Here is a 16,589-nt window from a genome sequence, read left to right as displayed (position 1 = left end):
ATTGGCTGAAACAAGTCAAAGCCATGGTTTTGACTCTGAACGAGGTCCTGCAGTTCAGTTCAAAGCTTCAGCAGAGTACCCAAGTAATACTATCATCATTAGCTGCTTTTCTTGTTGCCTTCGAACAAGGATAATTAGAAGTCTCTGCCTAGAATGAAGCTCAGGTTCGGTTTCCTTACAGCCAATGGCAGGGATGGAGAGTGCTGCTAGCAATATATGCATCAGTTAATAGTCCCAACAACACTGTTTTTGTATGTCTAAAATCAGTATTCTATACAAGTCAACCGAGAATAAAAGTGTGCTTCAGAAAACCTGAAAATAAGATAGCCCTCATTTTAAAGTACGTTATTTTCCTTTTCCTATTCCTTAGTCTGTACCAAAACGGATGGCAATGCTTTGCTATCATCAGACCTTTTTCACTGCTCTTTAAACCGAGCTTTTTAGTGGTTCTTCAATCAAGAGTCATAACAGACACATTGTTCGGCTCTGACTATCGAGCGAGTGCAGAGAAAAAATTTTATGCAATGCTCGCCCGTGAATCCAAGAACGAGTCCAGAATTTGCACTGGATTGAGGGGCTGAATAGGGAAAATAATCACGTGAATGGAAGTAATGGTTCTGCCTCTCTTGATGCGTGATTCTTCTCTCCTACACTACCCCCCCACATCCAACCCTCCCCCCCCCACAGGGATAAATGATAATGTTTAAGGGAAATGGAAATGCAAAAGCACATAGAAGAACATAAAATCTCTTTATTTTGAAAAGTATGCCACTTTCGTAAAATTAAAAGAAAATAAGCTAGGCTACCAGTACTTGTTAAATACTGCAATGAATAATAAGTAAGAATTTGTACGATTTAACCCGCTACGTCCCAGCAGATTTTTCATCGATGACTTCCCCCCCCCCCCAATCCCAGCAGATTTTCGATTTTTTTTTTTTTTTTTGGCTAAAACCTCCGCTTTTTATGAGAAACATCGAAAATTCAAAGGGAAAGTGCTCACCTGAGCTCAGAAATGCCCAGTACATGTGATCCAACCCTCACTGGTACTGTGTTCTCTTGAACCAGGCTCCAGAGAAGGTGTTTTCTATGGGAGGGGTAACTATTCCAAACCACACAGAATAGGTAGATATTTATTTATTTGGTACGAATTTATATGTAGTACAAGACTATATTGGTTTTCGCACAGCATTATAGTCGATATAAGCATTATTTCATTCCACCAAACACATCAGCATACCACACCTTTCTTGGAGACATTATCTCCTCATCACTTCTGATCATTTCTTCCTTTGGTGCCACATAAACTTTGTCCTCCACATTGTCGTTGATTGGGGAATCACTCTTGCCTTGAATTTTGTCCCATGGTGTGACATGTCTTACCTGGCCAGGTCACTGGTTACAGGTGAGTTGCCGAGACAATGGCGTGCGGGGGAGGGGAGGACACGCAGGGTAAGGCATGGTCCCCACCTGGCCTCGAGTAGAGGAAGGTGTCCCGCGTATGTGCGAAATGTGAAAAATGTGCAAATGACGGACCTTGCAATTTTAGCGCATTTATAAACGTCAACGGGAATCACAGTAACAAAACGTTCGGGCGCACATGTACTTAACCGGGACGGGGCAGGTTAAATAACGACCTAGTGCCATGCATTATGTTAACCAGTATTATATTAGACTTTCTTATTATGCAGAAACCTTTTTTGACCATTACATTTGGAATTATACTCCATTTTACCGGGTATTCCATTTATACCATACGATTCTTGAATTTCAGCAGGAAAAATTATGCAATTGACTCCTGAAACTGTCTAGTTCATTGTCAAGAACATAAAATCCAGCTGCTATACAAATGCTTTTATTTCGAAAATATCCTAATGAAACTATTAATGATCATAACATTTGACAAAACATGATACACCGAATAAATGTAAGGTATTTCATTTTACCGGGGGGAAAAAAGAAAAAAAAAGTAAGGAAGGAGGAGATAAAATGTAAGAGGACAGGGAGATAAAAGAGAGAGTGAAGAGTAAGGAGGAGGTAGAAAGAAAGAAGAGTGGGGAGAGTGAAAAAAAAAAAAAAAAGGAAAGAAAAAAGAAGAGACTGAGGAAAGGGAGATGAGGGTAAAAAAAGAGAGGTAAATAATGAATGCATGTGGATAAAATACCGAGATCAATGCAAGGGTAATTACATACGGTAGAAAGAAAGACTGAAAGAATACAGTAAATAACAACAATAAATAAAATACTACAAGCAATTAAAATTTCAGGTCCCAATGGCTCCATGACAAAAAGCAATTAAAATTTCAGGCTCTAATGACTCACTTTCAGAGAGATCAATGAAGGAGAAAAGATAAGTGTAAATGAGGGGAGAAGAAAGTAGGATGGAGGAATCAGAGGTAAGGAGTGTTATGGAGGGGCTGTAAAGGTCCCCATACACGTTCAGGTAAGCTTGTTGGGCCGCATACATAAAATGGCTTGTTCAGGCAAAACAGAGCTTGTGTGGGTTGCTTAGGACAAGGCTTTCATCCTGGGTTGAGATTATCAGTACAGACCGCCAGAATGAAGGTTTTACACGGCGTCGGACAGGCTGAACTAAGTGTGTATGGGGCCATTTACAGACAGCAAGCTGAAATGGGGACGAGTGGAACCAAAATGGCAAACGTCTCATGGAATCTGTGAGATATCTAGAACTGTCAAAGCATTATAGAACATAACGTCTCACGTAAAAAAAAAATAATAAAATAACTATAGAAGTAACATGAAAATTATATGAATTATTTGCCACATCAGTCTAAGTAGACTTCTTGGGCACAATAAAATCATCTGAAGTTACCAAAAAAAAAAAAAATATAGGCCATCTTACAGTACTAAAGCGATTAATGTTTTTCGTTTTTTTCTTCCAACTCCTTTAGCCCGAGAACTTTCTGTTGCTCTGAATAAGTCATGCGTTACCGTATCACAATAAAATATAGTACTCGATCATGTCATCGGCCTAACATTTGCAACCGGATTCTTACCACAAACAAGTAATTAAGCACCCAAAATCGTTTGACCTTTAAAACTTATACCGTAATACGATGCCCTCATGTTAACCTTATGCTTATTATCTCCAGATGACTTTACTGAGTTCTTGCTAGATGTTTCGAACCCCCTCTTTTGTAGGTGGCTTTCTGAATCACATTAAAATCATCGGTTGTCAGCAAAAAACTTACTTCTGCATAAATGACATTACGGAATGAAAGGCGGTAAAGTTAAAATGTATAGTATGTGATAAAAATACAGAAAAGTCAGGTACTAAAAGGAATTTCGTTGAGACGAGACTTCTTTTTCCGGTGCAGAGAAAAGAAAGGAGACATGATGGTCAAAGAGATAACCCATGATATTTGCAATGGATGGCAGTAATTTTATGATGACCGTACTTTTTCTGCAGTATGCCTTCATCTCTCTCTCTCTCTCTCTCTCTCTCTCTCTCTCTCACACACACACACACACACACACACACACACACACACACACACACACACACGACTTACATACATACGTATTTATACTTTAGCACACACACATACAAACAAGTAGAGAATTTATACATATAAGGAGTAAAATCAACTTTCACCAACATATCCTTTATTAGATACATTCTCTCTCTCTCTCTCTCTCTCTCTCTCTCTCTCTCTCTCTCACACACACACACACACACACTCACACACACACACACTTCTACTTATACTCTAGCACACACAGATACCATTAAGTGCACAAATTATACATATAAGGAGTCAAATTTACTTTAACCAACATATCCTCTAATACACACATTCTCTCTCTCTCTCTCTCTCTCTCTCTCTCTCTCTCTCTCTCTCTCTCCATATCCTCTAATACAGACATTCTCTCTCTCTCTCTCTCTCTCTCTCTCTCTCTCTCTCTCTCTCTCTCTCTCCATATCCTCTAATACAGACATTCTCTCTCTCTCTCTCTCTCTCTCTCTCTCTCTCTCTCTCTGACCAATATATCCTCTAACACAAACTTTCTCTAATAGACCATCATCCTCTAATCCAAACTACTGTATCTCTCATAGATGAACTTATTTCTCTCTCTCTCTCTCTCTCTCTCTCTCTCTCTCTCTCTCTCTCTCTCTCTCTCTCTCTCTCAGAAACACACACACACACGACTTACATACACATGTACTTATACTTTAGCACACACACATACAATCAAGTAAACATTTTATACATAAAAGAAGTAAAGTTGACTTTGCCCAACACATCGTCTATTACAGACTCACTCTCTCTCTCTCTCTCTCTCTCTCTCTCTCTCTCTCTCTCTCTCTCTCTCTCTCTCTCTCTCTCTCTCTCTCTCACCTGGGTAGTGCTGGTGCGTGGTGCCGCTCTCCGCAATGATAACACTGTCCGCAGCCTTTCCCCCTCCGCCGCCTCCAGCTGCTCCCCAGTCCTCTTCAGTGTATCGCCATAACGACCCGGCCAGCACCAAGTAGTACACCTGTGAATGGGAGTCAGGTTTGCATATTTACTCCTCACACTTAACTTAAACTTTACATCTCTCCGTACTGAATGCTGATTGTAACAAGAGATTTGCACCTGAGTATTATGTTAGTCTTGATTAATTGCTCTGGAAAAGATGTAGTGCCGTAAATTAACACCAGAATAGGATGCTACTTAAGATAAAGGGCTATGGAAAAGATGTAGGGCTGAAGATGAACACCAGAATATAATTCCCGTCACGAAAAAAAGGGTTTTGGAAATGATTTACTACAAACATATAGCACTGTCTTTTCCGGTCACTGAACTACGTGAAATAAGGTGCCAAAGGAGAAAAATATAGGTCGGGTTAAGGTGAAAGACCTATAGTGTGTTTGTTCCAAACAAACAGCGATCCGTAAACATTTTCTTCTCAGGTGATGGCCATGTTAGACTGGATGGCTGATTTGACAAGTAACCAAGGAGACTAATTCCTACTACACAACAAACGCTAATCGAACCTCATGCAACCACAACCATGTATTCTAGTTGTGGGAGAGGTCCTGTTCCATGAGATAAAAACAAGGTGAGATACAAGAGGTGTTGTGGTCAGAGTTGTCATTTTCGTTACACTTTAAGTGAACTTAAAACTGCCATCACTCCATCTTAAGTCCTGAATTATAGCAGTAGACTGACACCAGAATACGATGCTAGTCATGAAAAGAGTGTTACGGAAAGGATTTAGAGCCACAGTATTGCTCTTTTCTGACACTAAGGTACGCAAGGAACATATATTTCTGAATCAGGTTAAAGAACTACAGTAGTTTGTGGCGTGTTAATGATTAGTGGTTTTTAGAGACCATGGTTAGTGCTGTGTTAGTAGTCAGTGGCGTGTTAGTGATTGGCGATGCATTAGTAGTTTATTAGACAATGGTTAGTGCTGTGCTATTAGTTAGTGGTGTGGCGGTGATTAGTGGCGTATGAGGCAGCGGTTACTTGAGTACAGTCGACAGCAAAAGTCTTCTCTCTCTCTCTCTCTCTCTCTCTCTCTCTCTCTCTCTCTCTCTCTCTCTCTCAGATATTTTAAAATTATTGTTGTCAATCCACGGCAAACGACACTGATGGCAATGATCTCCGGCCAAAACAAGTGTCATAATTTTCCTCCTGTTCAATACCCCCTGTTTTTAAAATCCACAGAGGAAAGCTGCACCTGACGACAGAACTTTTGATGGTGATTGTTCAAACGCCCAAAGAAGTGATGACCCGATTCCCAATACCTTTCCCTCAGAAAATGACATCTGGCAACGGCCACGGCCTAATTATATTACCATTACTGCACACCGGAAAGAACAATATTTAGGTAAATAACACCAACACTCAACATATAAGTGTACGTGAAAGGAAAGCACAATACACTAAGTTGAGACTCTACCGCTCTAGTTGTACGAAGGAATATGAAACGCGCAGCCTATCGCTCAACGATTTCAGGGTAAAAATACGGAGAAACTCTAGTAATGCTTGTTTTACATCTTAAATCAAGAACACTGAAAGGGAAATGTCACATAAAATGAAGTCTGTAGGTAAAAGTGATGTCAAAATCACGAGTGTCATCAAATCACGAAAATAAAAATATAAAAGTATCTTCTTATCCACACGTAATTGCTATGTGGCATGAAATTCAGGCAGGAAAATAAAGCAGTAACTGCAAAACCGTGAGCACTTTGAGCAAACAGTGGAGTAATAAAAGACAAAAAAGCAGGCTATCCACTGCATCTGGTGAAAAGATGATGTTACTGGAGAATGCCTATACTCTTTTATCTTAATCTGGCCCAGATTATCATCCTTTTGCAGCTTATCTCACTTAGTCCAGTGAAGGCAAGACAATACTATGGCTCCACAGTATTACTAAGGCTTTTCTTTCTGGCTGCTATCAAAGTTTAGTATTCGTATACTTTTATAACCCGGCATTCAAGATAGAGATAAGGCAATTTTAGACCAAGTAAAAAGGCTAGTCATTTCTGCTGACTATGAAATTTCAGCATGCAGTAGAATCTACAAGGCCATCTCATGAAAGAAAATGGAAAGGTTGGTGGTCAAGAGCAAAGTGACAAAGAACCCCCTAAAGACCTCATTTTTCTGAGGCTATGCTCCAGCCCAGCCGCAATTCGGGGTCAGTTTTTCAAGTTTTACAAAAGTACATTTTTTTCTTATAGACTTCAAGACCTTGAATTTACACACATGAAAATGCCAATCAGTCCCCTAGGCCTATTGCTTATGGAAAAATTGCCCGTCAAAGATTATAAGTCTCCCCTTGTGGTAAGAGAAAAAAAAATATTGGTGGATAGACCTACGTAATTTTTGCTGCAGAATCTTACCAAAATCAATGCAATCAACGTAAAATAGGTTTCTATTGACGAAGCTACGCGTAGGAGTCAGCACGAGTAAAAAAAAAAAAAAAAAAAAAAAAAAAAAGATTACCAAACTGGAACACCTATTTTTCACTAAAGAACCTAAAGAACCTAACCAAGATCTAGGAAATAAATGTGTTTCTTTTGATGAAACTGGGTGCAGGAGTCAGTATGAATTTAAAAAAAAAAAAGCTAAAAGAAAAAACCCTTCCCTGAAAAGCACAGAAAATCTTCATAAAACACTATGGAATCAATATTCAGAACAAAGGATGGGGTGGGAGGAAGGTGGAGGTAGGGTGGAAGGTCTCTGGTGGGGGTAAGGGGGATGAGACACCCCCAGTGAGGTGGTGTTTGGGGTATTATGGTGAGAGGAAACACACAAAATGATAGTACCATGGAAATTTCTGCATCATTCGAAATGAAAGGGGGGAAGGAGGCAGAGGTGGAGCTCCAGGCAGGGAGAGCAGGCATAAAACAGCCGCCCCCCCCATATGATGTACGAAGAAGATGTGGTATTGGTGGGTAGTGTAGGTTGGAGGGGACGGAACGGGCTGTATCCAATCAGCCAGAAGGAGGCAGAGAAGTGGCTGGGGTGGGGGTGAGTGGGCTGGATCTTGCTTCTCACCACTTCATCCCCTACTTCTGATTGGGTAGGAACTATTTACATATTCAAAAAGGGGCCGGCTTATTACTCAACAGTTTCTTACAGACTTTTTACGATCGTCATCACAGGACTTTTCATTGTAAACTTGTAAACTGGCGATCGTCGGGCATAGGACTTTAGGGGTGAAGAGAACAGACTAAGTTAGTGGGAAAAAAAGAGGGGGAGAGCATGACAGTGAAGGACGTAGAGATACATCTCCCCTCATTGTGTCATCATGATTCACATATGGGCCATTGGGTATTGGGCGGCTGGCCGGCACTTGGGTGCAACTGAAAATTTGCCAGATATTGCTTACTATTTATTTATTTTTTTTTTTTTATGTGTCCTACTCTGGGCAAAGGCTCAAGGCCTATTTCTTGGGGGCAGTTGCCTATCCCAAGGCCCAGTAGTCCTCCTACACCTCCACATGTCACCTCTTCGGCGCTACTGTTAGTATTCTAAAAAATTGAAGACGAACCTTAACCCCTCTATGCTGGGCTGTTTGTACTGCTGTCATCCTATCAGGAAGGGCAATTTTCCCAAAATTGCTTCGTTTCAGACTTAAATATCTCGGATAGTACAACAGTTAGGGAAACAAATAAAAAACCATATTACTCACCAACTCTTCTTCTTGCGAATTATAGCATCCCCATGTCTGTAGGTTGTTACGTTGATGAGTAAGGACGTGAAGAATATACACAATTTTTGGCCATGAGGTTGGCTGTATTCATGCGTGTGCTCGCAGACCCGACTTTGACTCTGCTCTCATTGTGATAACTTCTCCATTACTAGATAACTAGACACAGTTGCATCCAAGACATGCCCAACAGAACTATCACTTAGCCCTTTCCTAGTATCCTTGGAAAAAGTTTTGGCAGGGGTGGATGAGGTAAGGGTCCACGTGAGGAAGGAGCAGAATCGTACGAGAGACTTAAGAAAACATCGTCCTACACTTGGCAAAGTTACACAGACGACTGATGTATGCTTGCCTCAGGTGCCGGGTGTCTGTTCCCTCCCTTTGGTGACAAGAGCAAGTGGCAGCCACTTCAAACTGTGGTGCAAAAACACTTGCAGTTGTAGCGGTCCCCCAGCATCCACGGCCTACCAATTTTGCATCAGATATAACCATCCCCCAGTGCTCATGGGTTACATTTTATTTTCACAAGATCAAGTATTTTTTTATTTCCTCAACACCATATTTAAAGTTTGGAGGACAGGCAAGTTATGGAAAATATTTTAAAAAGGTTGCCAGATTCAGGGAGTTTTGTCCAAAACTTAAAGAAGGTCAGTCATCACTAATTTGGGTGATCATACATGATAGAGCTTCGTGGTACACAGTCAGAAACAATAGCTTGCCTATTAATCCCCTGTGTTCATTATTTTTTAGGAGTAAGGGGATTTTATCACGATTGGGAGACATAACATGTATTGTTACTCAGACCTTTCACAGTTATACTAATGAATCTGTAGTATTTCTCTATAATACTTTTATTTAAAACAAGGAAGAATACATCGTGGAACACAGTCTACTTGCAATCATCCAGCAATATCAATACTTCTTACTGAGGAAATAACAATTATTTACAAGACACAAACCAAACATTTGCATTCCACACTTACTTTGTAATAGTAAAGAATGTTGTGAATCGTGTACAGTTCATCTGCTAGAAAACTTGGATGTGGATAAATTTGCTCGTCCCTTGATTGGTTATTAATCAGCATTTGCTGAATTATTAACTACATTAATCGTTTAACATCCTTACACTTAAGTCATAAGAGGTCTAATATCATTATTTATACCCTCTCTTCCAGTATCCACAGACTACCGAATTTTATGGTAGTTGTACCAACAACACATACTCTGTCATTCTGGTTACTAAACGATAACGTGTGGAATAATGACGTCGCATCCAGTGTGGAATTCCGATAACTCTTTACTCTGAAGAGATGATCATGGAACACAGGCAGTGACCTGGCTGGCTTCATAGACGAAGATTATCTGTTACATTCATCCCTCTGAACACCCCAACTTTGTGTCCATTTAACTGTTTTGTGGAGTTTGAACGATGCCTCGATGTAGCAACCTACAGAAGCAGCTGCAGGGGAGACTTAGGAAAGGAAGGGAGCTAAAGCTAAGAAAAAGAGTTGAGACAGTGTTGTAGAGTCGTATGTTATACCCGATTCTGGTGGCATGAATGGAGGCTATAATGCTGGGTATGCTGAAAACAATATAAATGTCAGGCAGGGTTTACCATATTCCATAATACTCCACAAACAAATGAAGAAAATGGACAAGATGATGGGCCTGCCCCTCAGAAGAAAAATGAGGATCGAACAGCTCGAAAAAGGCCTCTACTATGCCACAGAAACGTTCTGATGTCGGCGGTTTCATCCATCTGTCAACTCTAAAATCCATTTTCTCAAAAAGTAAGTTATTTCCCTTTACACATTAATAACTCACTCATTATTTAACCGATTTATATGATTCTGGTTTTATTTTAGGCATAAGTAAAAGAACTAACCAGCTGTAAGAAGTACATTATCTCTTAAATTAGCCTGAAGGAAGCGTCATTATTATGTTGTGGGAAAAAATGATTTTAACCCGTCACGTCCCAAGGTTTTCCGCACCTATGACATCCCCCAGTCCCGAGCCTTTTTGGAAAAAATTTTTTTTTGCTAAAACTTCCGCTTAGGTCGAGAAACGAAGGAAAATCACAAAGAAAGTGGTTCCCGCGGTCTATAAGTGGTCCGTACAGGTGCCGTTCCCCCCGGCAGGTATCGTGTTCTGTAATGGGCTGGATATGCGTTTACGTTTTCTATGGTAAGGAATAATGGGAGAAACAACACACAACACCTCTATATTTATTGAATTTGAACTAATAAACAATAACAGTAACAATATAATGGATTTCAGACACATATATATGAAAAATAAGCATTGTACCTTTGCGCGAGCATAGCGAGTTTGGTCCGAGTCGTAACATGCTATATGCTAAGTTTCTTGTATCAGTCAACCTATCATTTTTTCTACTTGTATACTTCTGTTTCAATGACATTTTACCAATTACAACTGTTTGTAAGTGTTTTCAGATGTTTTCATTCATTATGATGACATGCAGCATAAGTATAGCGCACATCAGCTTAGTAAGCGCACTCCCTATGACTCGTATTTCAACATACCAAATTGTTTTATCACTTTCCAATTATTTTCCCCTTTACATAGAACCTTTCCTCCACCACTGTAAAGGTTTTCAATTATTTTCATTCATTATGAGGGCATTTAGCGATATGCTAGCGCATATTCACGTAGCAACCACGATCTCAAACACTCGTGTTTCATCATCTACTTTATTTATTCACTCCACTTATAATTTCCCACTGACATTACACACGTTAACACCCCTATAATGCACTGTACATATTTACTGCCATTATTTATTCAAGTGAGCGTGAGAATATCGCATGAAAATACCCTCGCAATGAATGTTTCGACAAACATAATACTCACACACTTATATACTAATTCACTCACACACTTATATACTAATTCTTCACTTTATCACTTGCTGACTTTTATTTTCACTATTACGTGCCTTATTCATTCAACTGAGCGTCAGGAAATCGCATCTCTATACACACGCTATGAATATTTGACTTAGAATATATATCAGCACTTACAATAATTTAAACTTATATTATACCGGTAAGAATTTCCAATAATAATAATTATATAATTACGGGCCGTATTTATTGCACTGAGCGACAGAATATCGCATCATAAAACCCTCGCTATGTAAGTTTAAACTTAGGTCATATTTATATACTTACATACAATGTTTTCACTTATGTTCTACCCGTATGCACTTTATACTAATATTTTCAGATCAACATGACTGATAATTTCACTGAGCGTCTGTCTGTCGCATTTACCTCATAATTTCTGCGTCCTTTCGCATTCACACCATACTAAAATTGCATCAACGTGTGATATTCACTAAAACATGGGTGAATACAGAGACCCATGTCACACTGCACGCACTCATAGCGGGTGTCCTTCCTCTGTGTCGTGAGTCTCACCTGGGAATTACTGCACACGTGACACCTGCGTTGGGGCCTAGGTCTGTTTGGCTGGGGAGGGATAGGAGTGGGGAAATGGCGGCCGGATATTCTCTGGGGAGTTTGGGCAATAGGGGCAGTACGGGTGCGATGTTGGGGCCATTCAACAGCATACTTTGCAAAGATTTCTCTTGTGAGCTCCCTCGCAAACCCTTCAAATGTTTCCTGAACTCCTGTGGTCATGGCATGAAGGTGGTGGCAATTCAGAGCAGTGATATCTAGCAAGTGAAAGAAAAGTTTTTTATACCACTTCATCGTGGTCCTGGCACAATCTACCGCCGATATCATGGAGTCTGACTGGTCCACGAGGCGCATGTTTATATTGTAATCCATAACACACTCAGCTTTCCAAACACGACGCCTGTTCTCGCTACGGTAATCTACGGAATCAGTACGGTGCATCAAGGGGCGGTGAACCGTGGACAAGAGGCTTACTTCTCTGTTGTGGTTCCACATTGTTGCAAGGATGTTGTTGGCTTTGAAGAAGACAACCTCATTCCTTGCATGTTTCCGCCCTACCTTGGCCATGTGACCCCGGTTCACCTTTACGGTTCCACAGACTCCCGTTTCATGCGTATGAAGATAACGAGCGAGAAGAGGGCTAGTGTACCAATTGTCGAGGTAGAGAACGTGACCACGATGAAGATAGTCTTCTATCATCGTCTTTACCACTGCTCCCGACAGTCCAATACTTCGATCTTCTATTATGTCTGTCTGTCTGCACCGGTGTACAAGACTATGTCTTGCATGTATCCAGTCCTACAGTCGCACATAACAATGATCTTGAACCCAAAACGGTGCCTTTTGCTGGGTATATACTGTCTGAATGAAATATTGCCTCTCCACAACACGAGACTCTCGTCTATGACGAGGTCTCTATAGGGATAGAATGAGGAACGAAAGGTTTGTCTGAGATGATCAAAGACCAACCTAATTCGCCTCATTTTATCAGTGTTGTTTGCATTTGCAGGGTCATGAGCATCATAGAAATGGAGGCAACTTAGAATTTGTTGAAACCGATTACGGCTCATCACTTGACCAAATATTGGGGTAAACATAACAGGGTCCCAACTCCAGTAAGCAGGAATTCTATTCTTTCTTATAATACCCATCAAAAGGACCAGGGCAAAAAATAAGAACATTTCTGGAAGGGAGACAGGGTAATCATAGATGATAGAATGCCTACTCCTTGTTCCCAATCTTTCACTCTCTAGGCACTGGGCGCTTGCAAACAGGTTGGTTTGGTATACAATCTGATCAACAAATGCCTCACTGAAAAACAGGTGGAAAAAATCCAACCTGGTGGAATTACGGTGAATTCCTGGAGCAATGCAGCCAGATCGCCCCTGCTCAGTGAAGGGGTGAATGAGGGGAGAAAAATCACTCCCATCCTCCCAGTCCCACGACACAAATCCCTCGTCCCCATCATCCCCATCACCGCCTTCGTCTGGGTGGGGAGGAGATCCTGGTTGAGGAAGTGGGGGAGAAGGAGTGCGGAGGGCTTCCCCACTGTCACTCCTCTTCCCTCTGCCTTTACCCTTTCCCTTTCCCTTACCCTTACGGCCTTGAGGAACATTAGGGGGCTGTGGGGATGAAATAGGGGAATATTGGGGAGCAGAAGACGTGCTGGGGAGTGGTTCCTCCCCACCTTCCCCCTCCATGACAACACCACGTGCTTTCTCACGCACCCTAGCTCGACCACGTGTTAGGGGATATTGGGGAGCATAAGACGTGCTGGGGAGTGGTTCCTCCCCACCTTCCCCCTCCCTCACAACCCCACGTGATAAGGAACGCACCCACACTGGCCCATGTGATCCACTACGCCGCCTCACACTACGTAGGGAGAGCAATGACTCACTCACGTCACTCTCACTTTCCCTAATCCTCCCTGGACTTTTCCTTTCACTCCCCACTCCCTCCACTTGACTTCCTAACTCCCCAAACAAAATGCTAGGCCCATACCTGCTCATACGACGTGGTGTGTGCTCTGGGCCACGATGAGTTATGACCTCACGTCCATACCACGTGGCAGCACGTCCCACGGCTCCGTCATCATCCTCATCCTCGTCCTCGTCCTCGAATTCTGGTTCCAAATCACGCTGGGGATAGGGATAGGATATTGCACGTGCCTTCTTTGCCTGCTGCCCCTCTCTAGCAGCACGGTAAGTCACGTACTGCCGCTTCCTGGGAGACGGAACTTCCTTGTCACTGCTGGTGGTTTCTTCCTCTTCTGGCTGCACATAATCCTTGTCCATATCCTCGTCGTCCAGTGGGGAATCACTGTCGCCGGTAAAGGTGTCCAGGGTGACTTGTATTTTGCTGTCTGAGAGACCTCTCTTAGCCATGTCTGAGCAGGACCGTGGCTACCAGGTGAGTGGACGAGTGGTGGGCTAGCGCAGGTCACGCTGGGTCGCCGAGTGTCCCCGCCTGGTGGCAGGTAGGGGAAGGTCATGCGAGGGTATGTACCGCAAATCAAGCACGAATTTTGAAAATTGTCGAAATTATGCACATTGCAATTGCACAACGTACTGGTACGTCGCCGGGACTGGCAAATGCAAATCGTTGCAACGTACCCATACGTCGACAGGACGGTGCGGGTTAAAATTATAATGTTAATTAAAATATTTACGAAAAATAAAAAAAAATCCAGTAATTAAAGCAATGCTGTTACTGCGTATTTAATTTAGTTTTCAAGTAATTAAGACTTAAAGCAATGGCTGCTTTTATATTAGAATATGGCAGGAATTTGGTAATAAAAATATTGGCGATAAATATTTCCTCTGCAGATATCGCCATCGCGTTAGGATACCACTTCAGTAGCATTAAGACAGTTTTACAATAAAAGTTTCAAAAGGATTCATGAATTTTCAATGACTTAAGGCCAGATAGGCTACACACTCCCACTTTTTTTTTTTTTTTCCTGAGTGTCCAATGCACCATGTAGAATGCCAGTGAGAGGGAGTCTTAGTGAGGCACGGAAGGGAGGTTGTTGGTTTGTCATACAGTATACGGGGAGAAGAGTGACTAGTTTATTTAGTTATATTTTTATCCGATTCTGAACATGTTGGCGAGTCTAGTGTAAGGCCAGCATAGTCAGTTTTAACGAAAATCAAATAATTACACTTCCCTGCCTTAGCCGGGAATCGAATTATTGTCTATTCAAACAGAAAACCGCTTCTCAAACCACATCAACATCACCTTCGCCCCTTTAGGCAGAGGACGTCACTTTCATTATTTTCATCATTCCTATATTCTGATGATTATCTCCGCCAACGAAATTGGAGGAAGTTATATATTCACCTATGTTGTCTGTTTGTTTGTCCACACGGTACCTCCAAAAGTTCCCAGTGAAATTCAAAGAAATTTTGTGGAAGGGTAGCCCATGGCCAAGAAAGAACTGATAAAATTCTGGGGTGGATCCAGATCTGGATCCAGGGTATCCCGCACAATATCTCCAAAAGTTCACAATTAATTTCAATGAAATTTTATGGAAGGGTCGGCCATGGGCCAAGAAAGAATTAAGTTTTTGGGCGGATCCGGATCCGAATCTGGATGCCATGTATCCCTCACAATACTGTATCACCAAAAATTCTCAATAAATTTTAAAAATATTGAAGCGTGAGCCATGGGCCCAGATATAATTGAATAAATCTGGGGGCAGATCCAGATCGTATTTATTCTACACAATATCTCCTCGCATCCGGATCCGGATCCTTGTTAGTGGCATTGGCGCGGGGTATGCATTCTCTGAGTGCTTTCTAGTTTCATTTAGCAAAGCAAGTATTTAGGCACTGGACGGGTTACATATTGCTTTCATTAGCTCTCTCTTTACTTTATGATTATTATATAGACTTGGCCAAAAATTGCCAGCTCTCAATCATGAATGCTGAGTGGTAACAAGATTAACACTAACAATTATTTTTAATCAATTTTCATTAGATTATGGTACTGGTCACGCAAAAGCACTATAGTAGGGATGCAGAGCTGGAGTCTTTACTCTTTCTTGCTACAAAACTACGTGAAATAAGCTGGAAAAGGACAAAACCCATGGTTAAGTTAAGGTGAATTATAGGCAGCCTTCCAACGCTGAATATAGTCGCCTGGTTATAGCATGCTTAAAGTAAATTAAATATACCGGTAAGTTAGTGTATGGAAGGAGTTTAAATGAATTATAGGAAAACGAGGACGATAAAAAGAAATATATGTGCCCTCTCAGTATTACTAAGGTATATAAATATGGTTTATGGTAGGTGGGGGCGCTCACCATCCACTCATTCAGTGTAATGCTGCTCTCGGGTGTCTGCCCTGTCCTCTCCTCCATCCTTCTTTCCTTCCATCTTCTTCTATCTTTCTTTCCTACATTCTTTCCTCGTCCTTCTGCCTATGGGTGACTTTACACTCCCTCTTCTGTCTTTCATTCCTTCATTCTTTCCTCTTCCTTCTGCCTATGGGTGACTCTACACTGAGTGACAAGCCAAATGGTTTCCTGTATACCAGGAAACTATTTACAACGCTGGGTGGTAACCATATAACCAAATTTTGGCGCCTGGTGGTTTAGTGGGTAATTACTGTGCTCCAATCGGACTTAGCTGGTGAAGGTTTATATCCAAGGGATGGTTGGGGTTTATTGCTCACGTAATGCCACTCAGAGATGAGTGAGGTTGGTCACTCTCATCTTAAATGTCAGGACCAACTGCCTAGCCCCGGGCTCCTACGCTCCTCATGGGGCAACATAGGATTGGATGATGGATGGATGGATATAAATATTGTGATAAAGAAGGACGCATTCATGTGGTGATGCAACAGAAAAAAAGAAAATAGAGTATGGGTCCGGATCTCGGGGTGTGGTGAGCGATGACGCCAGCAAGCCTCATCCAGCAGCCATCTTAATGTGTGCACGCTCCCCCTTTCGTGCAACTTCACGTGTATTAACAATTGCGTTGTTTTC

The 16,589-nt window shown here is 41.6% G+C and overlaps 1 protein-coding gene across 1 annotated transcript in view; it reads right to left on the bottom strand.

Moving 5' to 3' along the window:
- LOC145409354 (uncharacterized) overlaps positions 1 to 16,589 on the bottom strand; it is a 309,085-nt gene that overhangs the window by 262,263 nt on the left and 30,233 nt on the right. The window contains exon 3 of the mRNA XM_080279823.1: positions 4,358 to 4,496. Coding sequence (XP_080135949.1) covers positions 4,358 to 4,496 — 139 coding nt within the window. The remainder of the gene's footprint in view (positions 1 to 4,357; positions 4,497 to 16,589) is intronic.

Source organism: Coenobita brevimanus, chromosome 80, assembly GCF_032717465.1.
Source record: "Coenobita brevimanus isolate Jiangsu-jjx chromosome 80, ASM3271746v2, whole genome shotgun sequence".
Taxonomy (NCBI): domain Eukaryota; kingdom Metazoa; phylum Arthropoda; class Malacostraca; order Decapoda; family Coenobitidae; genus Coenobita; species Coenobita brevimanus.
The sequence above is the reverse complement of the archived record's forward strand: the minus strand, read 5'-3'. Positions and strand labels throughout refer to the sequence as shown.